Raw genomic sequence first — 23,881 nt, 5'->3', positions numbered from 1 at the left:
GGCATCTCCCAATTAACGTTTTAATTGATTTGCTTGGGAAATGATGCAAAAAAAAATTGACTGTAAAATCGTTTGAAGAATAGAGTTTCAAGGAAAAGTCTTTAATTGAAAGCCTTGGGAGAGTATAGCATTTTTTTTTCAAAGAGGATACTTTGTTCTGTTAATTAGAAGAGAAAAATAAAATAAGCATAAAAATTTCAATGGTGTAGCCGGAGATGAAAAGCAAAAGCTTAAGGTACAGCCCACTGTAAAATTATTCATCTTTCAAATGATTTTGGCACTTTGCTAAATAAAAGTTATCGTAGACTTGCCTGCAGAACTTTTGGCTAAGTATCGCTATAGAATAAAATCAACTAAATATACACAGAAAAAAAAGAAAAATTTAGCCTAAATTTCTGTGCTATTAAATGACATACGTTTCATCAGAAAGTATGGAAAACCTAGACAGTGATCTTTTGCCTTGGGGATCAAGTCAGAGATACTTACAACAAACAACTGGACCATGTTACTATGTTATCAGAGCTTTCTTTTATTATTTAAAGCAGCAAATAGATGGGTCCAGTTGTTTGTTGTAAGTATCTCTGACCTGATACCCAAGGCAAAAGATCACTTTCTAGGTTTTCCATACTCTCAAGGCCACTTTTGCCATGAGGTAACCTGAGCATCTTGCCTCAGATGTCTATCTTAGGTAACCCCCCTGAGATCGCAGCCTTAAAACTTTTATTCAATTATACTGCAGAAGAAGTTGGAGTGTGTGGAGTGTGCTTAGGGGCTGAGCCAGCTCCATATCTGGTAGCTGTGTTATATAGCTGGCATCTGTTTCTAACAGCAGCAGCCATAGCTCATCTACGAAGGCTGCTGTTAACCATTTAGATGCCACTATCAATTTCTTACAATGGCATTTAAATAAAGCAGTCACAAGTTCACAAGTGCTGCTTCCCATTGGACCTCTGTGACATGCTTGTATGGTATAGATGGGTGGCTACTGTAGCATGCTGAAGGACACGGTCCCTGCCATTTTGACTTTCCTGATTGGTCTTACATACTGCAATACTGTGCTACTGCAGGATATACAGTAGTATAAGCAATCAGACGATTGTAGGTTCAAGTCCCCTAGTGGGACTAAAAAATAAAGAGAAAGATTTTAAAAAGAAAAAAAATTGAAACACACACCTTCACCTCATATTAAAAATAAAGACATTTTTTAAAATAAATATTTGATATTGTAACTTCTCAAAATGTTCGTTCTATCAAAATATGAAATGAATTAACGCACACGGTAAATTCCGTAAAGAGAAAAAAGAATGCGAACACTAAATTGCCTTTTTTTTGGTCACTTCAACTCATCTCTCTAAAAAATGCAATAAAAATCGAATAAAGCGTCATATGCACCCCAAATTAATATCAATAAAATAGTTAACTCTCCTTGCAAAAACAAGCCATTACAGACCTCCATGGATGGAGAAATTAAAATGTTACGGGTGTAAGAAAATGACGATACAAACCCCCATTAATTTTTTGTTTACAAACTTAAGATTTTTTTTCACCACTAAAATAAAAAAAAGCTAAATCTATGCGAGTTTGGCATTGCTGTAATCAAACTGATCATGTTGACAGGTAATTTATACCACACAATGAATATCGAAAAAGCGAAACCCCAAAATAATGGCGCAATTGCAATTGTTCACTGTAGGTTTATATTGAACTGTGGGGAGGGGCGAGATTTCAAGTTTTGTGTCGGGCAGCAAGAAAGCAGGAATCGGATCTGTGCATTCCCTATCGTGGTTAGTGAGATTAAACCTTAAATGATAAAATTCAGACTAACAGTGAAGGTCCCCACGAACATTAGATACGAGTCGGTCAAGCCAGTCGATTATGGGGTGGCCTACCATCATAGATGACGTTGGAGAGAGAAGGATGTCGACAGCCAATCCTTTTATTCAGCACAGAGATAAGCCGCTACGAGAACTCAGGAACGATTTTCCGACTTTTCTTTTAGTATCTAAAACAATGTGGTTTTAATCTGGCACAACCATGAGCAGTAAACCTTCTGGAAGGACTTGGCGGTAACTGGCCAAATCTTAAGGGAATACAGCTTCTTTTTCCAAGAGGTTCTCGAATGTTCCGATACAGTTGACAAATTTGTTCTTTATGTTTATAGGATTGAACGGACAACGGACCTTTTTTGGTGAAATGTAGGGACGATAAAGATGGTCATAATCCATTTCAGGCCTTAAATGACTTTGTGTAGACATCTCTCAACAGAAAGAGGTAGATAAAGTCAGTCCTATAAGATCAAGGATGGCGTCAGCACTTGGCAAGTCTATACAAATGCCAGTGGTCAACAAGCATAGGGTGTCCCATCACAATCTCAATAAACATGATCAACATTTTGGAGCCCCCTATAACTTTGGCATTGGGAGGACCACCTACCCCTAAACTAGAGTCTCTATAGGTGGTGAAAAAAGCTTCAATTCCAATTAAATTGATAACTTTGAGATCCCTGAAATATCAGCCCAGCCAACTGAAAGTGACTGCTATAAAGTATCTATGGGCAAAACTAGGCTACCATCAGAGCCAGAATCAAGACGATGCCCCCTACTACGCTCAAAGGATCAACATTAGCATAGTATATGTAAGACAGGAAGCACATTAATATATGCCGATAAATTATGAACCAAAAAGTCTGTCAAATAAATTATATATAAGGTCTCAGAAGAGACCGTGCTGCTCCCTACTGCTTCGAATGATATAATGTGTACATAAATATTGGTTACGCTTGTTCAGAAGCGAATTCTCTAATTCTATCCATACCTCAGAAACAGAACAATTTTTACAAAAAAACTGCACAGAACATCTGGTCTGACAGGCTATAAAATGCAAGATTGAACAGTGCTTATTTTCTGCATGGTAGGGTATAAAAGCTCCGAGCCACCAAGTTTCTCTTTGTTGGCAATGACCTGCTAGGAGAGCAATTTTAAGATGGAAACTGGAAATTACGGCTTGCAGTAAAAACGCATATTTAATGTGTGTTCATAGACTTTCTAGTAGGATTAGAAGGAATATAGAACAGAATGAAATTAACATATTGGAGCTGTCAGAGGACTTGATTCACAGTGGAAAAGCAAATGAAATTGTGGTTTGTCCAAGTTTGGAAGCATTAAATTGCAAGGGAGTTAGAAATAGAAATTTCTGAACGTTGGACGTTGGATTCCTGCTGAAAACAAAAAATGAGAACTTAAAGGGAACCTGGCAGCAGGTATTCCTCATATAAAGAAGGGCCAGCACCTTTAAGCTCACTTTTACAGCATGTTAGTAAACTGTATGTATGCCCCCAATCTCCTATCCAAGGCACAAAAAATAACGCAAAGACAGCGCGCTGCTGTCCGATGGGCATCTCTGATCTTGATCCGGCGTCTCCTCTTATGATCACTGTCCTCCTTTCCTGCTTCATTTGGATGACACGTTCTACATCATCCATACAATGCCCCCCATCGAGCTCCTGCACAGGCGCACACCCCTCGGCCTTGCCGAGAGCAGAGAAAAGTATTGTAGCGCTCATGCACTGGCTTTACTTCCGGGTCATCGGCGCTCTTTGACCCTTCCCGGCACATGGACGTTACAGTACATTACTCTGCCCTTGGCATGGCAGAGATAAGTATCCCTTAACAGGAGCACGATGGAGGACACTGCATGGATGAAGTACAAACATGTCTTCCTCATGAAGCAGGGAAGGAGGACAGCGATTATAAGAAGACAGGAGGCACGAGATCAAGACCAGAGACACCCATTGGAACAGACAGCGCCATCTGTGAGTATAATAAAAGCTCTTCTTTGTGCCTTGCAGAGTGGATTGGGGACATGCATACCATAATTCTATAAAAGAGGGCTTTAAGGTGCTGGCCCTACTTTATATTGGGAAAAGCTGGTGACAGGTTCCCTTCAAGGGGTTACCCAGTCAGAAAAAAGTTTCCTAAAGGCTATGAACATCTCCGCCATACAAGAATGATTTTTACATATGTTAGTGGTTACCTTTAGTTAATAAAATTGCACTAAGTTTAAGTCTGCGATCTTCATTCCTTCATTCATTTTCAGACCCTTGATCTGCAGATCACATCCTTATACAACTTTCAGATTTTACTCTTATGGGTTAAAAGAAAGGCACTAATATTTTAAATGGCAGATGGATAATGGGGCCAATTTTTGTTTTGCATTGAGTTCAAGGAGCTTTAAATAATACACATGTCAACTGGCAAGGAGCAAAACGGAAGAGTCTTGGACTTTCATAAATAGGCCAGTTTTGGGTCACAAACACAGAACCCACATTCATATATTATTGAGAAGAACACACCGAATGTTAAGCTTAACAACACGTAAGGTGGAAATCTGAAGATCTAGGTATAGATCATTGTTTAGGTATAGAGTAATCATGTGAAGCTCCAGGTGATGTTGCTATAACTCTGCGACAGATATAACCTGGGTTTATGAGCCTAATATCTAAACGTTAGCACGCAACTTCATAGTTTATATTCTTCTATATTTCGATTTCCAAAATGTTATTCCGTTTTCCACATGAAGCTTTGCAATATTTGTTGATAAACTGCCTCCATATCTAGGTCATTTATACAAGAAAAATCTGTTAAGATTTTCATATTCTCCTTTAAATTATGGGGATAATGTGATCAAAGTAAACTCCACAGAGGCGAAACGCGTTAGTCCCTGCTGACAGATACTCACTGTATTTCCATGGCATTAATTAGGATGGCTCTTTGGAAAACAGCCAAGACTATTTAAAACATGAACAATGTCTCAGATCAAACTACTGTGTTTATGTGAGATGCTGCAAATTAAGTATTATGACATATTAGGGTCATGTTTTTTTGTATCTTACAGGTAACTAACTAGTAGTCAATGGAAAATTCTTTTTGAAAGAACATCCACATATTTAGACCAAAGCCAAGGCTTGTGAGACCTTTCTAAAAAGACAGGTCTACTTGAAGGCAAATTTGATGGCTGATTTCTATAAGGTTGGCTTCACATAGGATGCCCGATCCTTTTGCTCTCATGGAAGATGAAACGATACAGGGAACATCTCCTCTTAGGCTGGGATCACATAGCGCTTTCTCCTATGGTCAGTGGCTCTTTCGGGGCTTAAGTCCAAACTCCCTACAAAATGTAATTCGGGCGTATGCGCCGACGGAGCTATTGAGTATAATGATACAGACGGAGTTACCGTGTGCTCTGACATGCATCATTTTCGTCCATAGTTGAGTTGGGCACTAAGACATAGTCTACAAGGTCTTGTTGTCGGTCTTCAATAGGCGTACATAGCTGAAAATAATGCACAGCAGAGTACACAATGACTCCATCTGCATAATTATAGTCAATACTAGACCTGTTGGTACATACATCCGAATTCCGTTTTGGAAGGGGTTTGGATACAAGCTCCAATGGAGCACCTGACCGTAGGAGAAAACATTACGTGAATCCAGATTAAGAGTAGAGGTGCCCGGCAGCGGTTCATCTCCGTGAGAGCAAAAGGATTGGACGTAATCCTTCTCTCCCCCAACACTTGGAGGAGCGTGAGTAGGACCCAGTACTCACTGGATGATCGGCTAGTCCCATCCCGTACAAGTACGGTGTATTGTCAGCCTAAAGCAGGCATCAGATGAAAGTTAACTATAGTTATTAGACTACTGGCCTTTGATCAATAACTGTTTATAAGATCCATTTCCTTTTTCTTCGTTGAGGTTAGGCTATAGGGTACAATAAGTCAACTTCAAGAGATGACAGAAATGTAGACGTTCTTGGAAGTATCGGGTCAACGGCTGACAGTTTTCTCTACAGCTGTCTAAAAGACGTTTTCCTAAACTTCGATATGGATGACAAATTCTAAGAACCAGATCGGTAGTGAACCGACTACTATGATCTGGATGAAGGATCCGTGGTGCACCAGAAGTGACACCATACGCTGATTAGTAACTGTAAAGGTTACTGAAGCTCTCTCCTGCGCAAGTGCCATCCACAGCCACTCCAATATGTACAGAGCTATGCCACTTCTGCTGGAACCATTAAAAGGGAAAGAGCTTGAGCTGCCAATCATGGCCGCTACGCAATGTATGGAGCTGGGCAACTTCTGACATACCATGGTCTTTTGAATCAGCTGATCGGTAGGAAGGAATCAGACCCCAACTACTCTGAAATAAATGACCTACCCAAAGGACAGGTCAACTCATCATTAGTACCAAATTCATGGAAAAAGTCTGTGAAGGTCTTGGTGTGCCAAGGTCTTGCACTTGTACTGAAGGAACAAAGGGTCATTTCGATCCACTTGATTCATTCTGAGTTCTAGAATTCTCTGGATGGAGTGTTCACCATCAAATTCACATACCCACCATCCAATCTCACATTTGTACTAGCTTCAATGTTTTCGATTAGATATTTACTTCACAATTTTATTTTTGTTGAGCCAGAGGCACAAACTTCTCTGCTAATCAGGTCAACAGAACGATTATGACAGAAGCCCCCGGAGCAATAAAAAAAAACAAAATAAAAACCCATTAACTCTAATAAAACAGTGCATTAAAATTGTCACATCACTTAGGGGATTTAGTATGTTTTTCTGCAAAAGCTACAAATTAAACTTACCATTAAATTATACTGATTGTGATAACTCTGGCTTTAAAAAGTATGATTTTATTTTGATTTGGAAAACTGGACTTAAAATTACAGCAATAATTGACCGGCACCTACCAACTGCATTTAGTCTTTACTTGTGCTACCTCATATTTTGCTTATATATATATATATATATATATATATATATATATATATATATATATATCCAGTACAGACCAAAAGTTTGAACACACCTCCTCATTTAAAGATTTTTCTGTATTATCATGAGTATGAAAATTGTACATTCACACTGAAGGCATCAAAACTATGAATTAACACATGTGGAATTATATACTTAACAACAAAGTGTGAAACAACTGAAAATATGTCTTATATTCTAGGTTCTTCAAAGTAGCCACCTTTTGCTTTGATGACTGCTTTGCACACTCTTGGCATTCTCTTGATGAGCTTCAAGAGGTAGTCACCGGAAATGGTTTTCACTTCACAGGTGTGCCCTGTCAGGTTTAATAAGTGGGATTTCTTGCCTTATAAATGGGGTTGGGACCATCAGTTGTGTTGTGCAGAAGTCAGGTGGATACACAGCTGATAGTCCTACTGAATAGACTGTTAGAATTTGTATTATGGCAAGAAAAAAGCAGCGAAGTAAAGAAAAACGAGTGGCCATCATTATTTTAAGAAATGAAGGTCAGTCAGTGCGAAAGGAAGACCAAGAGTCACCTCTGCTTCTGAGGATAAGTTTATCCGAGTCACCAGCCTCAGAAATCGCAGGTTAACAGCAGCTCAGATTAGAGACCAGGTCAATGCCACACAGAGTTCTAGCAGCAGACACATCTCTTCAACAACTGTTAAGAGGAGACTTTGTGCAGCAGGCCTTCATGGTAAAATAGCTGCTAGGAAACCACTGCTAAGGACAGGCAACAAGCAGAAGAGACTTGTTTGGGCTAAAGAACACAAGGAATGGACATTAGACCAGTGGAAATATGTGTTTTGGTCTGATCAGTCCAAATTTGAGATCTTTGGTTCCAACCATTGTGTCTTTGTGCGACGCAGAAAAGGTGAACGGATGGACTCTACATGCCTGGTTCCCACCGTGAAGCATGGAGGAGGAGGTGTGATGGTGTGAGGGTGCTTTGCTGGCGACACTTTTGAGGATTTATTCAAAATTGAAGGCATACTGAACCAGCATGGCTACCACAGCATCTTGCAGCGGCATGCTATTCCATCCGGTTTGTGTTTAGTTGGACCATCATTTATTTTTCAACAGGACAATGACCCCAAACACACCTCCAGGCTGTGTAAGGGCTATTTGACCAAGAGGGAGAGTGATGGGGTGCTACGCCAGATGACCTGGCCTCCACAGTCACCAGACCTGAACCCAATCGAGATGGATTGGGGTGAGCTGAACCGCAGAGTGAAGGCAAAAGGGCCAACAAGTGCTAAGCATCTCTGGGAACTCCTTCAAGATTGTTGGAAGACCATTTCCAGTGACTACCTCTTGAAGCTCATCAAGAGAATGCCAAGAGTGTGCAAAGCAGTCATCAAAGCAAAAAGTGTCTACTTTGAAGAACCTAGAATATAAGACATATTTTCAGTTGTTTCACACTTTTTTGTTAAGTATATAATTCCACATGTGTTAATTCATAGTTTTGATGCCTTCAGTGTGAATGTACAATTTTCATAGTCATGAAAATACAGAAAAATCTTTAAATGAGAAGGTGTGTCCAAACTTTTGATCTGTACTGTATATATATATGTAGATATATACAGGGTGGGCCATTTATTTGGATACACCTAAATTAAATGGGAATGGTTGGTGATATCAACTTCCTGTTTGTGGCACATTAGTATATGGGAGGGGGAAAACTTTTCCATATGGTTGGTGACCATGGTGGCCATTTTGAAGTCGGCCATTTTGGATCCAACTTTATTTTTTTCAATGGCAAGAGGGTCATGTGACACATCAAACTTTTTGAGAATTTCTAAGAAAAACAATGGTGTGCTTGGTTTTAACGTAACTTTATTCTTTCATGAGTTATTTACAAATTTATGACCACTTATAAAATGTGTTCAAAGTGCCGCCCATTGTGTTGGATTGTCAATGCAACCCTCTTCTCCCACTCTTGACACACTGATAGCAACACCGCAGAAGAAATGCTAGCACAGGCTTCCAGTATCCGTTATTTCATCCATATAAATGGCCACCCTGTGTATGTAAATAAATATATATATGTATATACATATTTTTTATGTATGTTCATATATATTATTATTATATTTATTCTATATATATATAATATGCTTTATTACTATTCTTATTTTTATATATATATACAGTGCCTACAAGTAGTATTCAACCCCCTGCAGATTTAGCTGGTTTGATAAGATGCAAATAAGTTAGAGCCTTCAAACTGCAAATGAGAGTAGGTTTTATGAACAGAAGCATAAATCTTACAAACCAAAAAGTTATGTTGCTCAGTTAAATTTTATTAAATTTTAAACATAAAAGTGTGGGTCAATTATTATTCAACCCCTATGTTTAATATTTTGTGGAATAACCCTTGTTTGCAATTACAGCTAATAATCGTCTTTTATAAGACCTGATCAGGCCGGCACAGGTCTGTGGAGTTATCTTGGCCCACTCCTCCATGCAGATCTTCTCCAAGTTATCTAGGTTCTTTGGGTGTCTCATGTGGACTTTATTCTTGAGCTCCTTCCACAAGTTTTCAATTGGGTTAAGGTCAGGAGACTGACTAGGCCACTCCAACACCTTGACTTTTTCCCTATTGAACCAGGCCTTGGTTTTCTTGGCTGTGTGCTTTGGGTCGTTGTCTTGTTGGAAGATGAAATTGCGACCCATCTTAAGATCCTTGATGGAGGAGCGGAGGTTCTTGGCCAAAATCTCCAGGTAGGCTGTGCTATCCATCTTCCCATGGATGCGGACCAGATGGCCAGGCCCCTTGGCAGAGAAACAGCCCCACAGCATGATGCCGCCACCACCATGCTTGACTGTAGGGATGGTATTCTTGGGGTCGTATGCAGTGCCATCCAGTCTCCAAACGTCACGTGTGTGGTTGGCACCAAAGATCTCGATCTTGGTCTCATCAGACCATAGAACCTTGAACCAGTCTGTCTCAGAGTCCTCCAAGTGATCATGAGCAAACTGTAGACGAGCCTTGACATGACGTTTTGAAAGTAAAGGTACCTTACGGGCTCGTCTGGAACGGAGACCATTGCGGTGGAGTACGTTACTTATGGTATTGACTGAAACCAATGTCCCCACTGCCATGAGATCTTCCCGGAGCTCCTTCCTTGTTGTCCTTGGGTTAGCCCTGACTCTTCGGACAAGCCTGGCCTCGGCACGGGAGGACACTTTCAAAGGCTGTCCTGGCCGTGGAAGGCTAACAGTAGTTCCATAAGCCTTCCACTTACGGATGATGCTCCCAACAGTGGAAACAGGTAGGCCCAACTCCTTGTAAAGGGTTTTGTACCCCTTGCCAGCCTTGTGACCCTCCACGATCTTGTCTCTGATGGCCTTGGAATGCTCCTTTGTCTTTCCCATGTTGACCATGTCTGAGTGCTGTTCACAAGTTTGGGGAGGGTCTTAAATAGTCAGAAAAGGCTGGCAAAAGAGATCTTTAATCCACACATGTGAAGCTCATTATTCTTGGTGCCTGAATTACTTAATACTTTAGGGGGACCAAACAGAATTCTTGTGGTTTGAGGGGTTGAATAATAAATGACACTCTGAATTAACTTTTAACGTTTTAAAAAAAAGCAAAAAAAAAACAACAAAATTTGCTGCAGTGCATTTCCCACTTCCAGGCTGATCTACAGTACAAATGTCACAATGCCAAGTTAATTCCGCATGTGTCAACCAGCTAAATCTGCAGGGGGTTGAATACTACTTGTAGGCACTGTATATTATATATATATATATATATATATGTATATATATATATATATATATACACATTTATGTGTATAGTTATATATATATATATATATATATACTGTATTTTTAAATATAATTTTTAACGAATTGTCCGTCCATTTAAAAAAAAAAGTAGGGTAATAAATACCGAAAATGTAAAGAAAATCAGATTTATTAAAAAACATAGATACAATTTAACTATTTGAATATTTAAAAATGTTCTAGTTCATAAATGATGAATTTAAAAAAATGTGAATGACTATCATTTTTTTTGTTATTTCAGTTAAACTCTAAAACTAGGTTTTTATACCCAGCAGACTCTACTATGGATAAAATATCCTAATAAAATTATATTTTGTCCAGATTACAGAGAACAGATATAGGGAGTCACTGCATGAGGAATGATAGAGATGTAAGTAAAAATAATTGGATACCGACTTGCAAAAAAAATAAAATAAATAATAATAATGAAATATATAAAAAATAAAAATAATAAAAAAAAAGTAATATGTAGCATTTTGTAAAGAAACTAATATACTGCCTGAGACATGTCTATAAAATACAATTTTAATAGCTCGGAAAGGGAGAAGTAAAAAAAAAAAAAAGTCTGGGTGAGATAGCAGCAATTTAGAAAAATGTATTTTGCAGCGATAATACCTTCTGATGAGCAGTTCTGCCCACAAGCTGTCTGCAGAATATAGAACATCTCTCGGGCATGCTTGCCACCTTGCAGCAGGGCAGTCAGCAGAAAAGCAAAGAGACAGCGGTAAAGGCAGCGAGAAAGGAGAGAGAGAGAGAGAGAGGTAAGTCAAACAGGACAAGATTAGTGCACGAACAATTAAGGGATTAAATCCGACAACACAGAAAAGAGAAAGAAAGAAAAAATAATTAGAAAAGTTTTAGGACATCGGTGAAAGCAAAGCAAGTGAAATATATGGCAACTATGCAGCCGGTCAGAAATATTAGTCAATAGACATTGCTTATAGAGAAAGCATGGGATATACGGTAAAACTCCTGTAATCCAGCATGAACAGGACGTAATATGCCAAATTGTATGATATCTTGGAGTATCGTAATCCTAAAAAGGTTTGTTTGTAAGGATAAGGCCATTCGAAAAAAAAAAAAATAAGTTAAAGGTTTTCCGAGACTAAGACTGATCCTTAGGATCAGATCGGTGGAGGTCCAGCACCCAGTGTATGAAACTGGGAGTGAACAGCTCTTTACACCCAGTAGTGGCCATTCTAGGGTACTGCAACTCAGCTCTTATCGAAATAAATGTGATCGGAGCTGCTTTAGATGAGAATGGCTGCTGAATAGAGTAAATAGCTGTTCTATCCCGGCTTCAAAAAGTTCTGGCCTCGGCATCAAAGATCAGCGGATCTTGTGATATTCCATATTTTATTGCAGTTTTGTTCTAAAAAAAAAAAAAAAAAATCGGACGCCGGATTAAGGGAATTGCACTGCATAAACACAGAATTCATGTCAACGAATAGACACGCTCATTCTGGTCTTCACCTCGGAATACCATACTAGATCCTTGGCTTGGGATGGTCTCTTTAAATAGATCAAGTGAAATAAGTTAATGGATCTAAAGTTTGAGATGTTAGAATTTTATTGGCGGGGAAGGGTCATGTTGAGTTGACTTGGTCTTACCTTCGACATCGAACCAGAGAGGGATATTGGAAGGCTGCACGGTGACGACCCCCACAATCTCCGTTACTTTATCACTTTCCATGACTGTAAAGTTGTAGAAGGGTTCATCGAAAGTAAGGGGGATGGGTGAAGGCGGAGGCTTCTTTATCCATTCAATATGGAGTCGTGCGGTGGAGGACTTCTGAGGACGACCATTGTCAACAGCCTTTATCTAAAATAGGAAAAAGGAAATACGTTTTACTTCTCAACTATAGCAGTAGGTTTCAAAACATGTCTTAGGCTCCTGGTGCTTGCGCTGTCTGGGGACTTCTTTTATTGATAACGACTGTAGGAGCCCCCATTAGCCAGGTGCAGAGTGAAGATTCCCACATTTTGGATGCCATTATAAGACTTGCTGCCTAATATATACTTACTAAGATTGGTATAATAGAGAGGTTTAAATCTCTCCCCCATTCCTACCAGGGAACAGCCTAAACTCTGCCCAAAAACGTCCCCAAACAGAGTGATTTGTTCGCTTTTGAATGAGATATGGTTCCTGCTATCTAAAAAAACCAACCTCCAATTGCCACATTTGAGTGAACGGAGTCATAGGCAAAAACTGGATCAGCTAGTCATAGACTTGAGTGATCACCCCTCCATTCTTTGTCTGGCCGGATGGGACAGTTGACTGCGACCTCACCCAGTGATATGGGAGTCAGGAATCCTCTGTTCTCCTGATTGGTAGGACCCCCATCTTTTTGACATTTAATTCATATCTTGTATATTTTTTCATGTCAATACATTGTGCTCCTACACAGTCTGATTCTGTTAAAGGAAACCTGTCAGAAAGTTGAAACCCCTCCAAATCATTTATATGACTATGAAGCCCTTTAAAAGATAAGCCAGTAAATCCTTTTATCACACCAAAGTTCTGCTCCATGTGCAAGATATCACAAGTGAAGTTGTGCCTGGAAGTGTATTGGGGAGTGAGGATGCACTTACAGCTTCTCAGCCTCATGCTGTCATTCCTACCTAGTAGCACCTTCCACTGGCTGATTGACAGGTCAACGGCCATGTACCATAGTTAATCACCTGGTAATCAGCCAGGGGAGGGTGCTGCTTGATAGGGAATACAGCATAGGACTAGGTGCAGATGACCGTGTATTCTCCCATCCGAGACCATTGGATCGATTATGCAAATGAAACTCTGATCAGAGTTTGATCACAGTGTGAACATAGTCCAAGCCGATTCTCTCGGATGAGAGGATGGAGAAAAAAAATTCTCAATATTCTCAATTCTGTCAATCTGTGGAAATCGGACTGCACTCAGATGTTATCCTAGTGTGGTTCGATGGTTTCCATGCACTCATTGACTTGCATGACCGAGTGCGATGGAAATATCAGATGAAACTCGAGCATGTTGCAATTATTTCCTTGGTACACTCGGTCCGAGGAAAAAATCTGATATGTGCACAGTCCCATAAAATAACATTGTTCCCAGTGCGATCGGATGTTTTGTTGGTTCACAATCGGACCGAACATACGGCCATGTGCACGAGCTCTAAGGCTGAGAAGCTGTAAGTGCATCGCCATGACCCAATGTACTTCCAGGCAACTTCAAAACACAATTTATTGCTCCTGGAGCATAAAGTAATCAACTGGATAATCATTTAAAACACTACACAATCAGATCAATGATTTGGGAAGGGAAAGTTTCTGACAGCTTCTCTTTAACACTATGTGTGGACCAATTTATATTTACAGGAGCTATAACAGAGGAACGGCACCATTCAAAGTTCTTAGAAAAGACACTTCAGAATTTTCATTTCATGCAGATTTAATACATTTGTAAAAAAAAAAAGAACAATCAACTTTTTTCAAAAAGCGCAAAGATGTCACTGAAGGGTTTATCCGTTTTACATATTGATCCCATTTGACCTTTTGAATATATTTAAATAATTTATTATTTATCCGGAGATTTATTTAATCATTAAAGCTTTCCATGAAAATGACAAAAAAGTTTGATATTCTAAAAAAAAAAAAAAAAAAAAAATTTTGGAATTAGGAGACGATGGAAAATGAAGAGGCTAAGTCACGATAGACCCTTCCAATGAATTTTAATATATCTATTTCTGGTTTTTAGCCTAAGTGGTTGAGCACGTTGTACGGCAGATCTGTTTCGGATTAAAGACAAATGTATCATTTATGGCAGCATGCTGTTCTAGCCTTTCTGGCTCCCGGGGGAACTGGCCGCTTGCACTTGCAAATTTAAAATACAAGTAGGTAGTGAAGTGTTTTGATTTTGCATTAGCCTTGTAAATAACCTTCTCCGGCTCACTGTTAAACAACGTGAAAAGAATGGATAATGAATTCTTACTGTTAAGATGTCGTAACTCCCAGCGGAAAACTGCTTTCTCGACGACACCATGCCGGTTTTAGGGTCGATAAAGAACTTGCCGTCTTCGTTGCCGTCAACAACGGTGTAGGAAATTTCGGCATTGGGGCCTTCATCCTTGTCAAAGGCGAAAGCTCTGTAGATGGGGTCTCCTCTTTTCTTACGGTCTCTCTCTGGAAGTTTGATCTGATAAACCTTTTCCGGGAACTGGGGTTTGTTATCATTTTCATCCAAGACTTGAACCACCACCCAGACGGTAGAGTGCTTGGGTGATGGACCTCCATCACTGACGGTCACCTGTAGGTAAAAGAAGACGAATAATAAAAAATTAAGTCAAATACCAACCCAAGACTCTTAATAAGGTGACAAAATTGATATTAGTATTCCACAAGCACTCATGGTATCGGGTTCAGCGTTGACATGGACAGATGGTCAAATATCCTATGAGAGTTTAAGTCCTTCATTCCACAGTTTTGAAACATCTGCTAAACATATATATGTATTGTCTCAACGTTGGTTTGGGGCGATTCTAACAGTCTAAACCAAAAAGTGGAAACATTGGGTCATTTGTTGTAGAGTTAGATCAAGTTGTAGATCAAGTTTGATCAAGTTGTTAGATCAAGTTGTTAGATCAAGTTAGATCAAGTAGTTAGATCAAGTTAGTGGTAGAGTTAGATCAAGTTAGATTAGTTAATCAAGTTGACTAATTCAGGGGAGCCACATGTCAATCAGCATAACGTCAACAGTCATGTCCCGTTGACAGAGCAGCTCGTAAGAGGAAGAGTTGCTCTGTTGGCGTGGAGCAACTCAATCGCCGGCAGGAGCGAGCCAGCGCAGGGATAGAGCAGGCAGGTAGTTGTCTCTGTTAGACACTACCCAACTGTTAGTTTTTTGGCCTATAGTAAAAAAAAAAAATAGAATAGTCTTGGACAATGCCTTTAAAAGAAGTGATAAAAAACGGAACATGTGCACAGCAATATCGTTTTGACATTGCCGTGCATTATGTTCATTTTTTGGGGTTCCAAGTGGAATCTGCCCCCCAAAAAATGTCGTGTGCACATACCATTATGAGTAAAAAAAAAGCCAAATGAAGAAAAGATTGTACGTAAGAGATACTTCACATACGATTACTACATCTCGACATTCACCAGTCACAACTGCCAATTATTTGTTATATTTAGAAGCCACCAGAGTGAATGCAATTAGCAGACTGCTGATTGGTCTGGCACGTGCCAAGATGGGTAACCGAGAGGGCTGATAAGGGTTACAAGATGCAAGTTCTTACGTTCTTTACTCCATGAACTGTGTATTTCAGAGAACCGTAGGACTTGGGATGACACATCAGAGCTCCCTGTTGTTTCCACTGCTCGGAGATTTATAGAGTTTACTGATCTCTTTATCTGGACAATTCCGTCAGTGAGAATATCAGAGCTGCGATGGCAGCTTTCCACACTGTTGAGTCAGGTAATTTTGATTATTACACATTGATTGCCATGCTGTTTATCAACTCCGCAGCTCACTGCAGCATAAAAGGCTCTCCCACTGGATGGGCTATTTCACAAAAAAAGCTATATCCAAGCGCAATTTCACATTGTATTATCTTCCCTGCTGGAAAGTTAATGCTGAAAATCCCACTGAAGTTACAGACTTATTCCTAGACCTGCTACACTGCTAAAAATCAATATTAACAGGGGATATACTCCTCAGTTCATGAACAATAATGTGATTGCAGAAACGGCTTAAAGGGAATGTCTACTATACTGTGCTGATTATTGTCTTAATATATGTTCATTTATGTCAGGTACCACTAGAGGGAGCCTATGGTATTCTGTTTATATATTAGGCTCCCCCTAGTGGTGGCTGAGGGTAGCCAAAATTTTTCACTTTCAATAATTTCATTGCTAAATAGGGAATTTGTCCTTTGTTTTTATGTGGTGGATTGAAGTTGGAATTTGGACTACAGTGTCACCCTTCCAGACCCATCAGACCTGCTGTCATACATGAAATAAATCTATAATGGCAGGGCTGCCTTTAGCAGCATAACACAAGGTCCTGATGTTAGCCAGTGTTAATATTTTGTTTGTGGTGGCATCAGAAAAAAAAGACCTGGTTGCAGTAAGTAAATAGATTTTAGCTGGGGAGATAGAGGTGAGAACATCGTTTCGATGCAAGTCAACTTTGTGTTGAAAGCTAGGAAACTTGATGGATCTGATGAATTCGAGCAATCTGTGAATCAAATAGCTAAAGAAAATTCCCAACACCGTTTTACACAAAGCAGAAGATTGAATTATCCTGGGAAGGATGACATGGCCTAAGGCGCGCCAACGTGTTCCCATGTGGTATAGCACAGTCAATCAAGTGGGTCTATCATACCCTGCATAAAAGCAGAAGCAAGGAACGCTGCAGTCATTTTGTGGTGACTCTGGATACTGAAATGACGTCACAGCTCAGTGATAGAGATAAGGAGAGAAAGTCATAAAACACTGAATAAACCTTACAAATAGCATATGACAGGACAGCAGTGAAGAACAGTTACCAAAAGCCATATATGTTAAGAGATTGCTTGGACATTACTAAGGCCTTGCTTGTGTTAATGAGTTTGACAGGGGTTTAATACATGAAACGTGAGTTCATAATTGAAGCTCTGTCGATTATTTCACAACGTAATTTCTTTTACTTCAAGACTTTCCTCTACCTACAGCTCCAGGGAATGGCCATGGGGGTGGCCTGCGCACCCTCCTATGCCAACCTTTTCTTGGGTTTGTGGGAGATATTTGTAATGGGCCCAGTACATTCCATTCACCAGATCTTACAATGGAGTCATTACATAGACAAGATCTTCATGATATGGCAAGGTTCCATGACTGAACTTGATTCTTTATCTCCACTTTGAATAATAACAATTTTAACATCAATTTGACGTATCGTGCTTGTCCATCAGCAATTGACTTTTTGAATCTTTCAATACAGGTGGATGGACGGGGCTTCCTACAGACAGACATCTATCGTAAAGAGACTGTGGCAAATACCTTACTCCACTATACCTCTTCCCGCCCCATGAATCTACTCAAGAATATGCCGATAGATCAATTCCTCCATGCAAGAAGGATTTGCTCAGATGAACATGCCAATCACGAGAAGATTCTGACCCAACGTTTTAAGGAGAGGATTCAGCAGGTGATGCATTGATAGAGCAAAAAACAGGGCTAAGCAAACTAGAAGATCGGAACTACTGAGGCGCAAGATTGATCATTAGTCGGAATCTAAGAATAATGGAGTGAGAAGCATAGTGGACTACCATTCCCAACACAATTAAGTCCAAGAAATCCTCTGGAAACATTGACCGATTTTGCTATGCGACGATACACTTAAAGGCATTTTACTTAAACAACCTTCAATTACCTATCGACTCTCAAAGAATTTGAAGGACTTATCCACAGTCACCATCGTGAACTAGAAGTGGGCTATATTTTCAACTCAAAGGGCCCAAAGTGGGGACGCAAACCCTGTGGTTATTGTGTCACTTGTCCAAATTGTAGCATCGGCGTCTCTGCCTCCTGCCAGGCAGAGACGCCATCCCTCTCACCTCCCCGCTCCCCGCGCGGCGTCCTCCTGCGCTCCTCTTCCTGCTGCTGCCGGCGCGCGCAGCTTCCCGGGCACTGTGCTTAGGGCGCGCGCTCCCTCTCTCTTAAAGGGGCCGCGCGCGCCATCCTAAGGAGTCCCCGGCCAATAGCCGAGGGTCCTCCCATATATAAGTCACCTCCTCCAAAATGGAGGTGCCCAAGCAAAAGTTGATGCACAGCATACTTACCTCTGCTTCAGCCCTCAGGTCCAGTTGCCAGCCTGACTACTGTCCCAGTCCGCCAGCCTGACTACTCTCCAGCCCGACAGTCTGTCTTCCGTTCTACCCGCCAGTCTGTCTATGGGCAAGTCCGCCTGCTTACCAGGAAGCACCTGCCAGTTACCTGCCTGCTACCTGCCGTGCCTGCTAGCCCGCTCACCTGGGAGCACTCGCCTGTTACTTGAAAGCCTACCTGGAGGCTCCTGCTGTCACTTGCCGTGACCACCCGCCTGCTAACCTAGAGACTTCTGCCTGCTTGGCCATCACTTGCCGTAGCCTACCTGGAGGCTCTTGCTGTCACTTGCCGTGACCACCTGTCTGTTACCTAGAGACTTCAACCTGCTCTGCCGTCACGTGCCGTGACCACCTGTCAACTATCCAGAGACTTCTGCCTGCCTGTTGTGTCCATCCGCTATTCCGGTCAGTCCCAGTCTGCTGACCGGTGGGAGCCACCTGCTCTCTTACAAGATCGTCCCCAGAGTAGCACCTGGTCCCTCAGCTCGGTCCCTCCCTGGTCACGGAGTTATTAGCCGCCGTACGACCAGGGTCGGTCAGAGTTGATACTTAGTTACGCCCCTCTGGTCCCTCCTTGCACCGGGGCACAGAGGTTCCACCACCCGGATCCATAACACAAATGTTGAGAAGTGCAATGAATTATGTGACTCTCAAGGTACGAAAACTTACAAAATTACATTTGCCTTAATTGTTGTAACCTTGGCGTTATCTATTATGCTACATGTCCATGCAAACAGAAAATCACTAAGCCTTCCCACCAGGTATATACCACAACAGGTAGGTCCTGTGGATAGTTAATGGACACAACACAATTTTAATGCAAACAATATATATTTTATTGAACAAAAATTCATACATAATAATAGAATTATATAAGATGGAAATTGACTATATAGTTAACCATCCCCTTAATTAAAAAAAAAATCCTATATTTCCCCAAAAATTATTTAAGTGATTTCATTTTTTATATACGGAGGGTCAAACTTAGCCTTCAAGAAAACTCATCTGTAACTTTTGAATAGTTGATTTTATTGTCTTACGAGAATTTCTAAAACACGGAGTATCCACAAAATAAAAAGTAAGTATCAAAGTGCGCTGTGCCTGGCTGGTCGCTTTACCCAGAATCCTGTCCGAGGTCGCGCTAAGCCTGACAGCCGGCTGAAAGTTATGACAGTATCAGGAGATGACACTGTGAAGCCCTTTGTCTAAAATAAATATATAAAAATCCCCTTAACCACAAGACCTTGAAGCACCGAGCGTAAAGTTCATATCCTGAGCCAGACAGGTAGACCATAAACAACAGCAAAGGAAAATCAATTCTCCTGAAATTGTTCAATTGCCGCCCTCAGCAATCAATGATATAGAGGATTCTTCAGACCCGAGTCATGGAACAATAACACCCAATATCAAATGTTTGATATAAAGGTTGAAATACATAGCAGAGTAGTAAGATAATTATATAAACATGCACGTTATATATACCGGGTAAACATAAACTAATAAAATGCAAATTATCTATGTCAATATAATAGGAAAAGCCTAAAATACAAAAACAAAAATTTAAGATGACTTGTCGTTTTCAATAAATATGTAATTTTATTACCTGGTGTAAATGCCGCTGTTCTCCTGAATCCGGCGTTGTTTTTCTTTTGTTCCTGCGCCTCTCCATTCCTGAGATATAGACCTCTCTTCCCTGTGTTTAAATCTAGTCTTGTTAGCCAAGAGGGGTGTGGTCCTGAAGAACACGCCCACAGAGAAGAATTGAGGGGCACACCTACTTGGCTAACAAGACTAGATTTATGCACAGTGAAGAGGAGGCCATATCTCAGGAACGGAGAGGCGCAGGAACAAAAGAAAAACATCGCCAAAATCAGGAGAACAGAGGCATTTATACCAGGTGAAAGAATTACATATTAATGGTAAAAAAAATATTAAGATTTGAGAGTCCTCAGTGGAATATTAATGGTAAGTAACAGTCACTGGGGCCTCTTGCTGCTTTCTGTTGTTATACAACGCTGATGACATAAAATTTGGTGTCACTTATCGGCTCATCATTTTTTGTGTGCAATAGTAATGTCACAGCTGGGGACACCAACTGTATGACACAGCTACTTGACACCATAATACTGTATGTGCACCTTTAAGAACACTTTAATTAACTCTTCAATTCTTGTGATGCTAATTCCATGTTGGAAGACAGGTAAAAGGATTTTCCAGGACTTACAATAGAGTGTTATTATCAGATTGGTGGAGAATTAGGGTCCATTGATCAACTAGCGCATCCCCTTCAATGTTTATCAGTAGGGCGTGGTACATTTTGTAGTGGCTGTGCTTGGTACTGCAGCTCATTCCTGTTCACCTTGTTGGGATGAAGCTGCAATGAGGTGCCTGTAATACTAGTCCTATTCACTACAACATATATAACGCTGTGTCTGCAAGACAATGGAGAGGAGGCGGTGCTCAGCTAACCGGTGGGGGTGAGATATGAGCGAATCTCCTGAAATGTGGGAGATTTGTTCAAATCAGCCCATAAATTCAATTCAGTCTGAAGATAATTTGGCTGAAATCGAATCTGACCTTGTTATTCACTGAGGTTTCATCAGACCACAAAGATTAATAAACAGGGGGCCAGTGAGATGCTGAAAAAAATAGTAGTCATCTGTCGTAAGTGTGATGCTTCATTCTCGAAAGAGCCTTTTTAGTTTACCCGGGGAGATGGGGGACTCGGGAGTCGGGTCCTGTGATGAAGAGATGGGGTGCAGCCGTGGCCCGGGCCCGACCCGTGCTCAGGGCCGTCACATTAAAAAAAGATGGTGTGGGCTTATCCATGTTGAGTGGCTGATTAACGACTACGCCACCTGTGGTGCCTGGTGAAGGGTCACCAGCGCCGCTACAGTCTGCTGAGGCCTGGTTTTATGGCGGCCAGAGTTCTTACTACTCCCCATAGGGGGAGCAAGGCCTCAGGGCAGAGGGACAGGATGGATGGGGGTAGTAGTAGAGGGAGACGGGCGCCGCGTCGTGCGGTGTGGCACAGAATAAACAGTCCGGAGGCCATAGGGGTGAACTTCCAAGGCTTTACTCACTTTAGAGATGGCAGAAGGAAGGCGACTCCCTGCTCCCCACGGGGTCCTGCGGTCACCAGGGACGGGGGTCAAACAACCTTCGAGTAAGTCCAGCATTCAGTCGGGACCCCACTGCAGAGTGTTCCTGAACTACAGACCGAATCCTTTCCTGTCTGTGTGTGTGCAAATAGGCCGGGACTCCCTCTGAGCTCCTCTCAGAACAAGGGCTCGGGTGGCAGCTCCGCTCTGTCCGATACCCGATGGGATCCTCTGGGCCTACCGGGCTTCCCCGACCAGGACGAAGAGTAGCAAGGTTGGGTGTTGGGGGCCGGTACCCCTTTTGCAGCCGGAGTCCCTCTGAATATATCAGCATGACGAGGACAGGTGGCGTACACCGCTCCGTCTGCATCCTGCCTGGGATCCATTTGCTGTGGAGCCACACTATTAAGCTCCGGGCCTTCTTGATCCTGGTCCTTGGCCGGGTTGAGACATTCCTTGTCTGCAACCTACCTCTCGTCCAAAGGCCAGGGTACGAGGGCTGTGTCCCATGCCGGTGCAGGCCCACACAGAATCTGCGCTCCGGGAGGGAGGTCACATTACACACAGTATTTGACAGCACAGAAGAACAGCCAAAAGAACTGACTAACTAGGACCAAGATCAAAGATGGCTTTTGATTAAATATGAAATTTAAAGTGTAACTAACTTGTAAGTCCTCCACCCTCACCCACTAACTGGTTCCCCTCACTCTTGGTTCCCCAGTCTCCCTGTAACCAGGGAGCAGCACCTAGTGCATACTAGCCCCCTCTGGTGGAGAAATGTGGTGTTGGATGCAAAAGGTTGGGTCACGACTATCACACTGGGCTTACCTCAGAGGAGGAACACCACACTCCATTAAAGAAGTGCAGCATCCCTGTGGCGGTCGAACCCTCAGGGGCGCCACATAAGCACTTGCTTCAGAATGTTTTTTTTTGGCCTTCAGTCTAGATGTTTTGGTGCCGACTAGTCCTCAGATAGCTACGTGAGGCACAACACATGTTAGTGACATACACATGACAGTGCAAGTGTGACGCCCCTGAGGGCTCGACCACCACAGGGATGCTGCACTTCTCTAATGGAGTGTAGTGCTCCTCCTCTGAGGTAAGAACAGTGTGATGGTCAGGACCCTACCTCCACATTCAACACCACACTTCTCCCACCAGAGGGGGCTAAAAGGCACTAGGTGCAGCCCCTACTGGAAGTTGGGAGACTGGGGAACCAAAAGATAGGGGAACCAATTAGTGGGTGAGGGTGGAGGATTCACATTTTAGTGACACTTAATAATTCATATGTAATTCCCAGCCATTTTGGTTCTTGGTTCTTTGACTGTTCGTTATCGTGACCTACCTCCCTGAGCGTGGATCCTGTGTGGGCCTGCAGAGGATGGAGGCACGACCCTCGTACCCCGGCCTTGGGACGAGGGGCAGGCTGCAGACGATGTATGTCTCAGCCCGGTCAGGGACCATGACCAGGAAGGCCCGGAGCTTAGGAGTGTAGCTCCACAGCAAATGGATCCCGGGAAGGATGCAGACGGGGCGGTGTACGCCACCTGTCCTCGCCTACCTGATCTATTCAGAGGGACTCCGGCTGCAAGAGGGGAACCGGCCCCCGACACCTGACCTTGCTACGCTACGTCCTGGTCAGGGAAGTCCGGTAGGCCCTGAGGATCCCACCGGGTAACGGAAGGAGCGGAGCTGCCACCCGTACCCTTTTTCTGAGTGAAGCTCAGAGGGAGACCCGGCCTATCTACACACACACAGACAGGAAAGGACCTGGTCTGAAGTCTAGGAACACTCCGGTGCGGGGTCCTGATTGAACACTGGATTTACTCGGAGGTTGTCAGACCCCCGTTCCTGGTGACCACAGAACTCCGCGAGGAGCAGGGAGAAGCCTTGCAGCTGTACTCTTCACCATGAGTAAAAACCCTGGAAGTCAACCCCTATGGCCTCCGGACTCTTTATTCTGCATTACACCGCACTACGCAGCACCAGACCTCCTAGACTAAAACCCCCTCCATCCTGCCTCTCTCTGCCCTGAGGCCTTGCTCCACCTGTGGGGAGTAGTAACAACGACGGCTGCCATAACACCATGCCTCAGCGGTCTGCAGCAGCGCTGGTGGCCTTCACCAGGTGCCATAGGTGGCGTAGTCGAGATCAGCCACTCAACCCGGATAAGCCCATACCATCTCCTTTTTTGTAAGTGTGACGACCCTGGGCACGGAGCGGGTCCGGGCCACGGCTGCACCCCATCTACAAGACAGGACCCGGCTCCGAGTCCCCCATCTCCCAGGGTAGGGCTTCCATCCAGTGTGGGTCACACACAAGGCCTA

At 42.3% G+C, this 23,881-nt stretch overlaps 1 protein-coding gene across 7 annotated transcripts in view; it reads right to left on the bottom strand.

Annotated features, from left to right (window-relative positions):
- The window catches only part of FAT3 (FAT atypical cadherin 3), a 735,917-nt gene that overhangs the window by 203,041 nt on the left and 508,995 nt on the right, over positions 1-23,881 (bottom strand). For 5 of the 7 annotated variants that reach the window (XM_073662065.1, XM_073662062.1, XM_073662061.1 and 2 more), the window contains 3 exons: positions 14,580-14,894; positions 12,224-12,434; positions 11,228-11,296 (listed from right to left, as the gene is read on the bottom strand). In XM_073662065.1, the coding sequence (XP_073518166.1) occupies positions 11,228-11,296; positions 12,224-12,434; positions 14,580-14,894 (595 nt within the window). The remainder of the gene's footprint in view (positions 1-11,227; positions 11,297-12,223; positions 12,435-14,579; positions 14,895-23,881) is intronic. The other 2 variants (XM_073662064.1, XM_073662068.1) reach the window with 1 other exon arrangement.

The sequence above is a fragment of the Phyllobates terribilis genome, unplaced genomic scaffold, assembly GCF_046119375.1.
Source record: "Phyllobates terribilis strain yellow unplaced genomic scaffold, ASM4611937v1 Scaffold_2__4_contigs__length_985480577, whole genome shotgun sequence".
Lineage (NCBI taxonomy): Eukaryota > Metazoa > Chordata > Amphibia > Anura > Dendrobatidae > Phyllobates > Phyllobates terribilis.
Note: the sequence above shows the minus strand (reverse complement) of the source record. Positions and strands in the feature narration are given on the sequence as shown.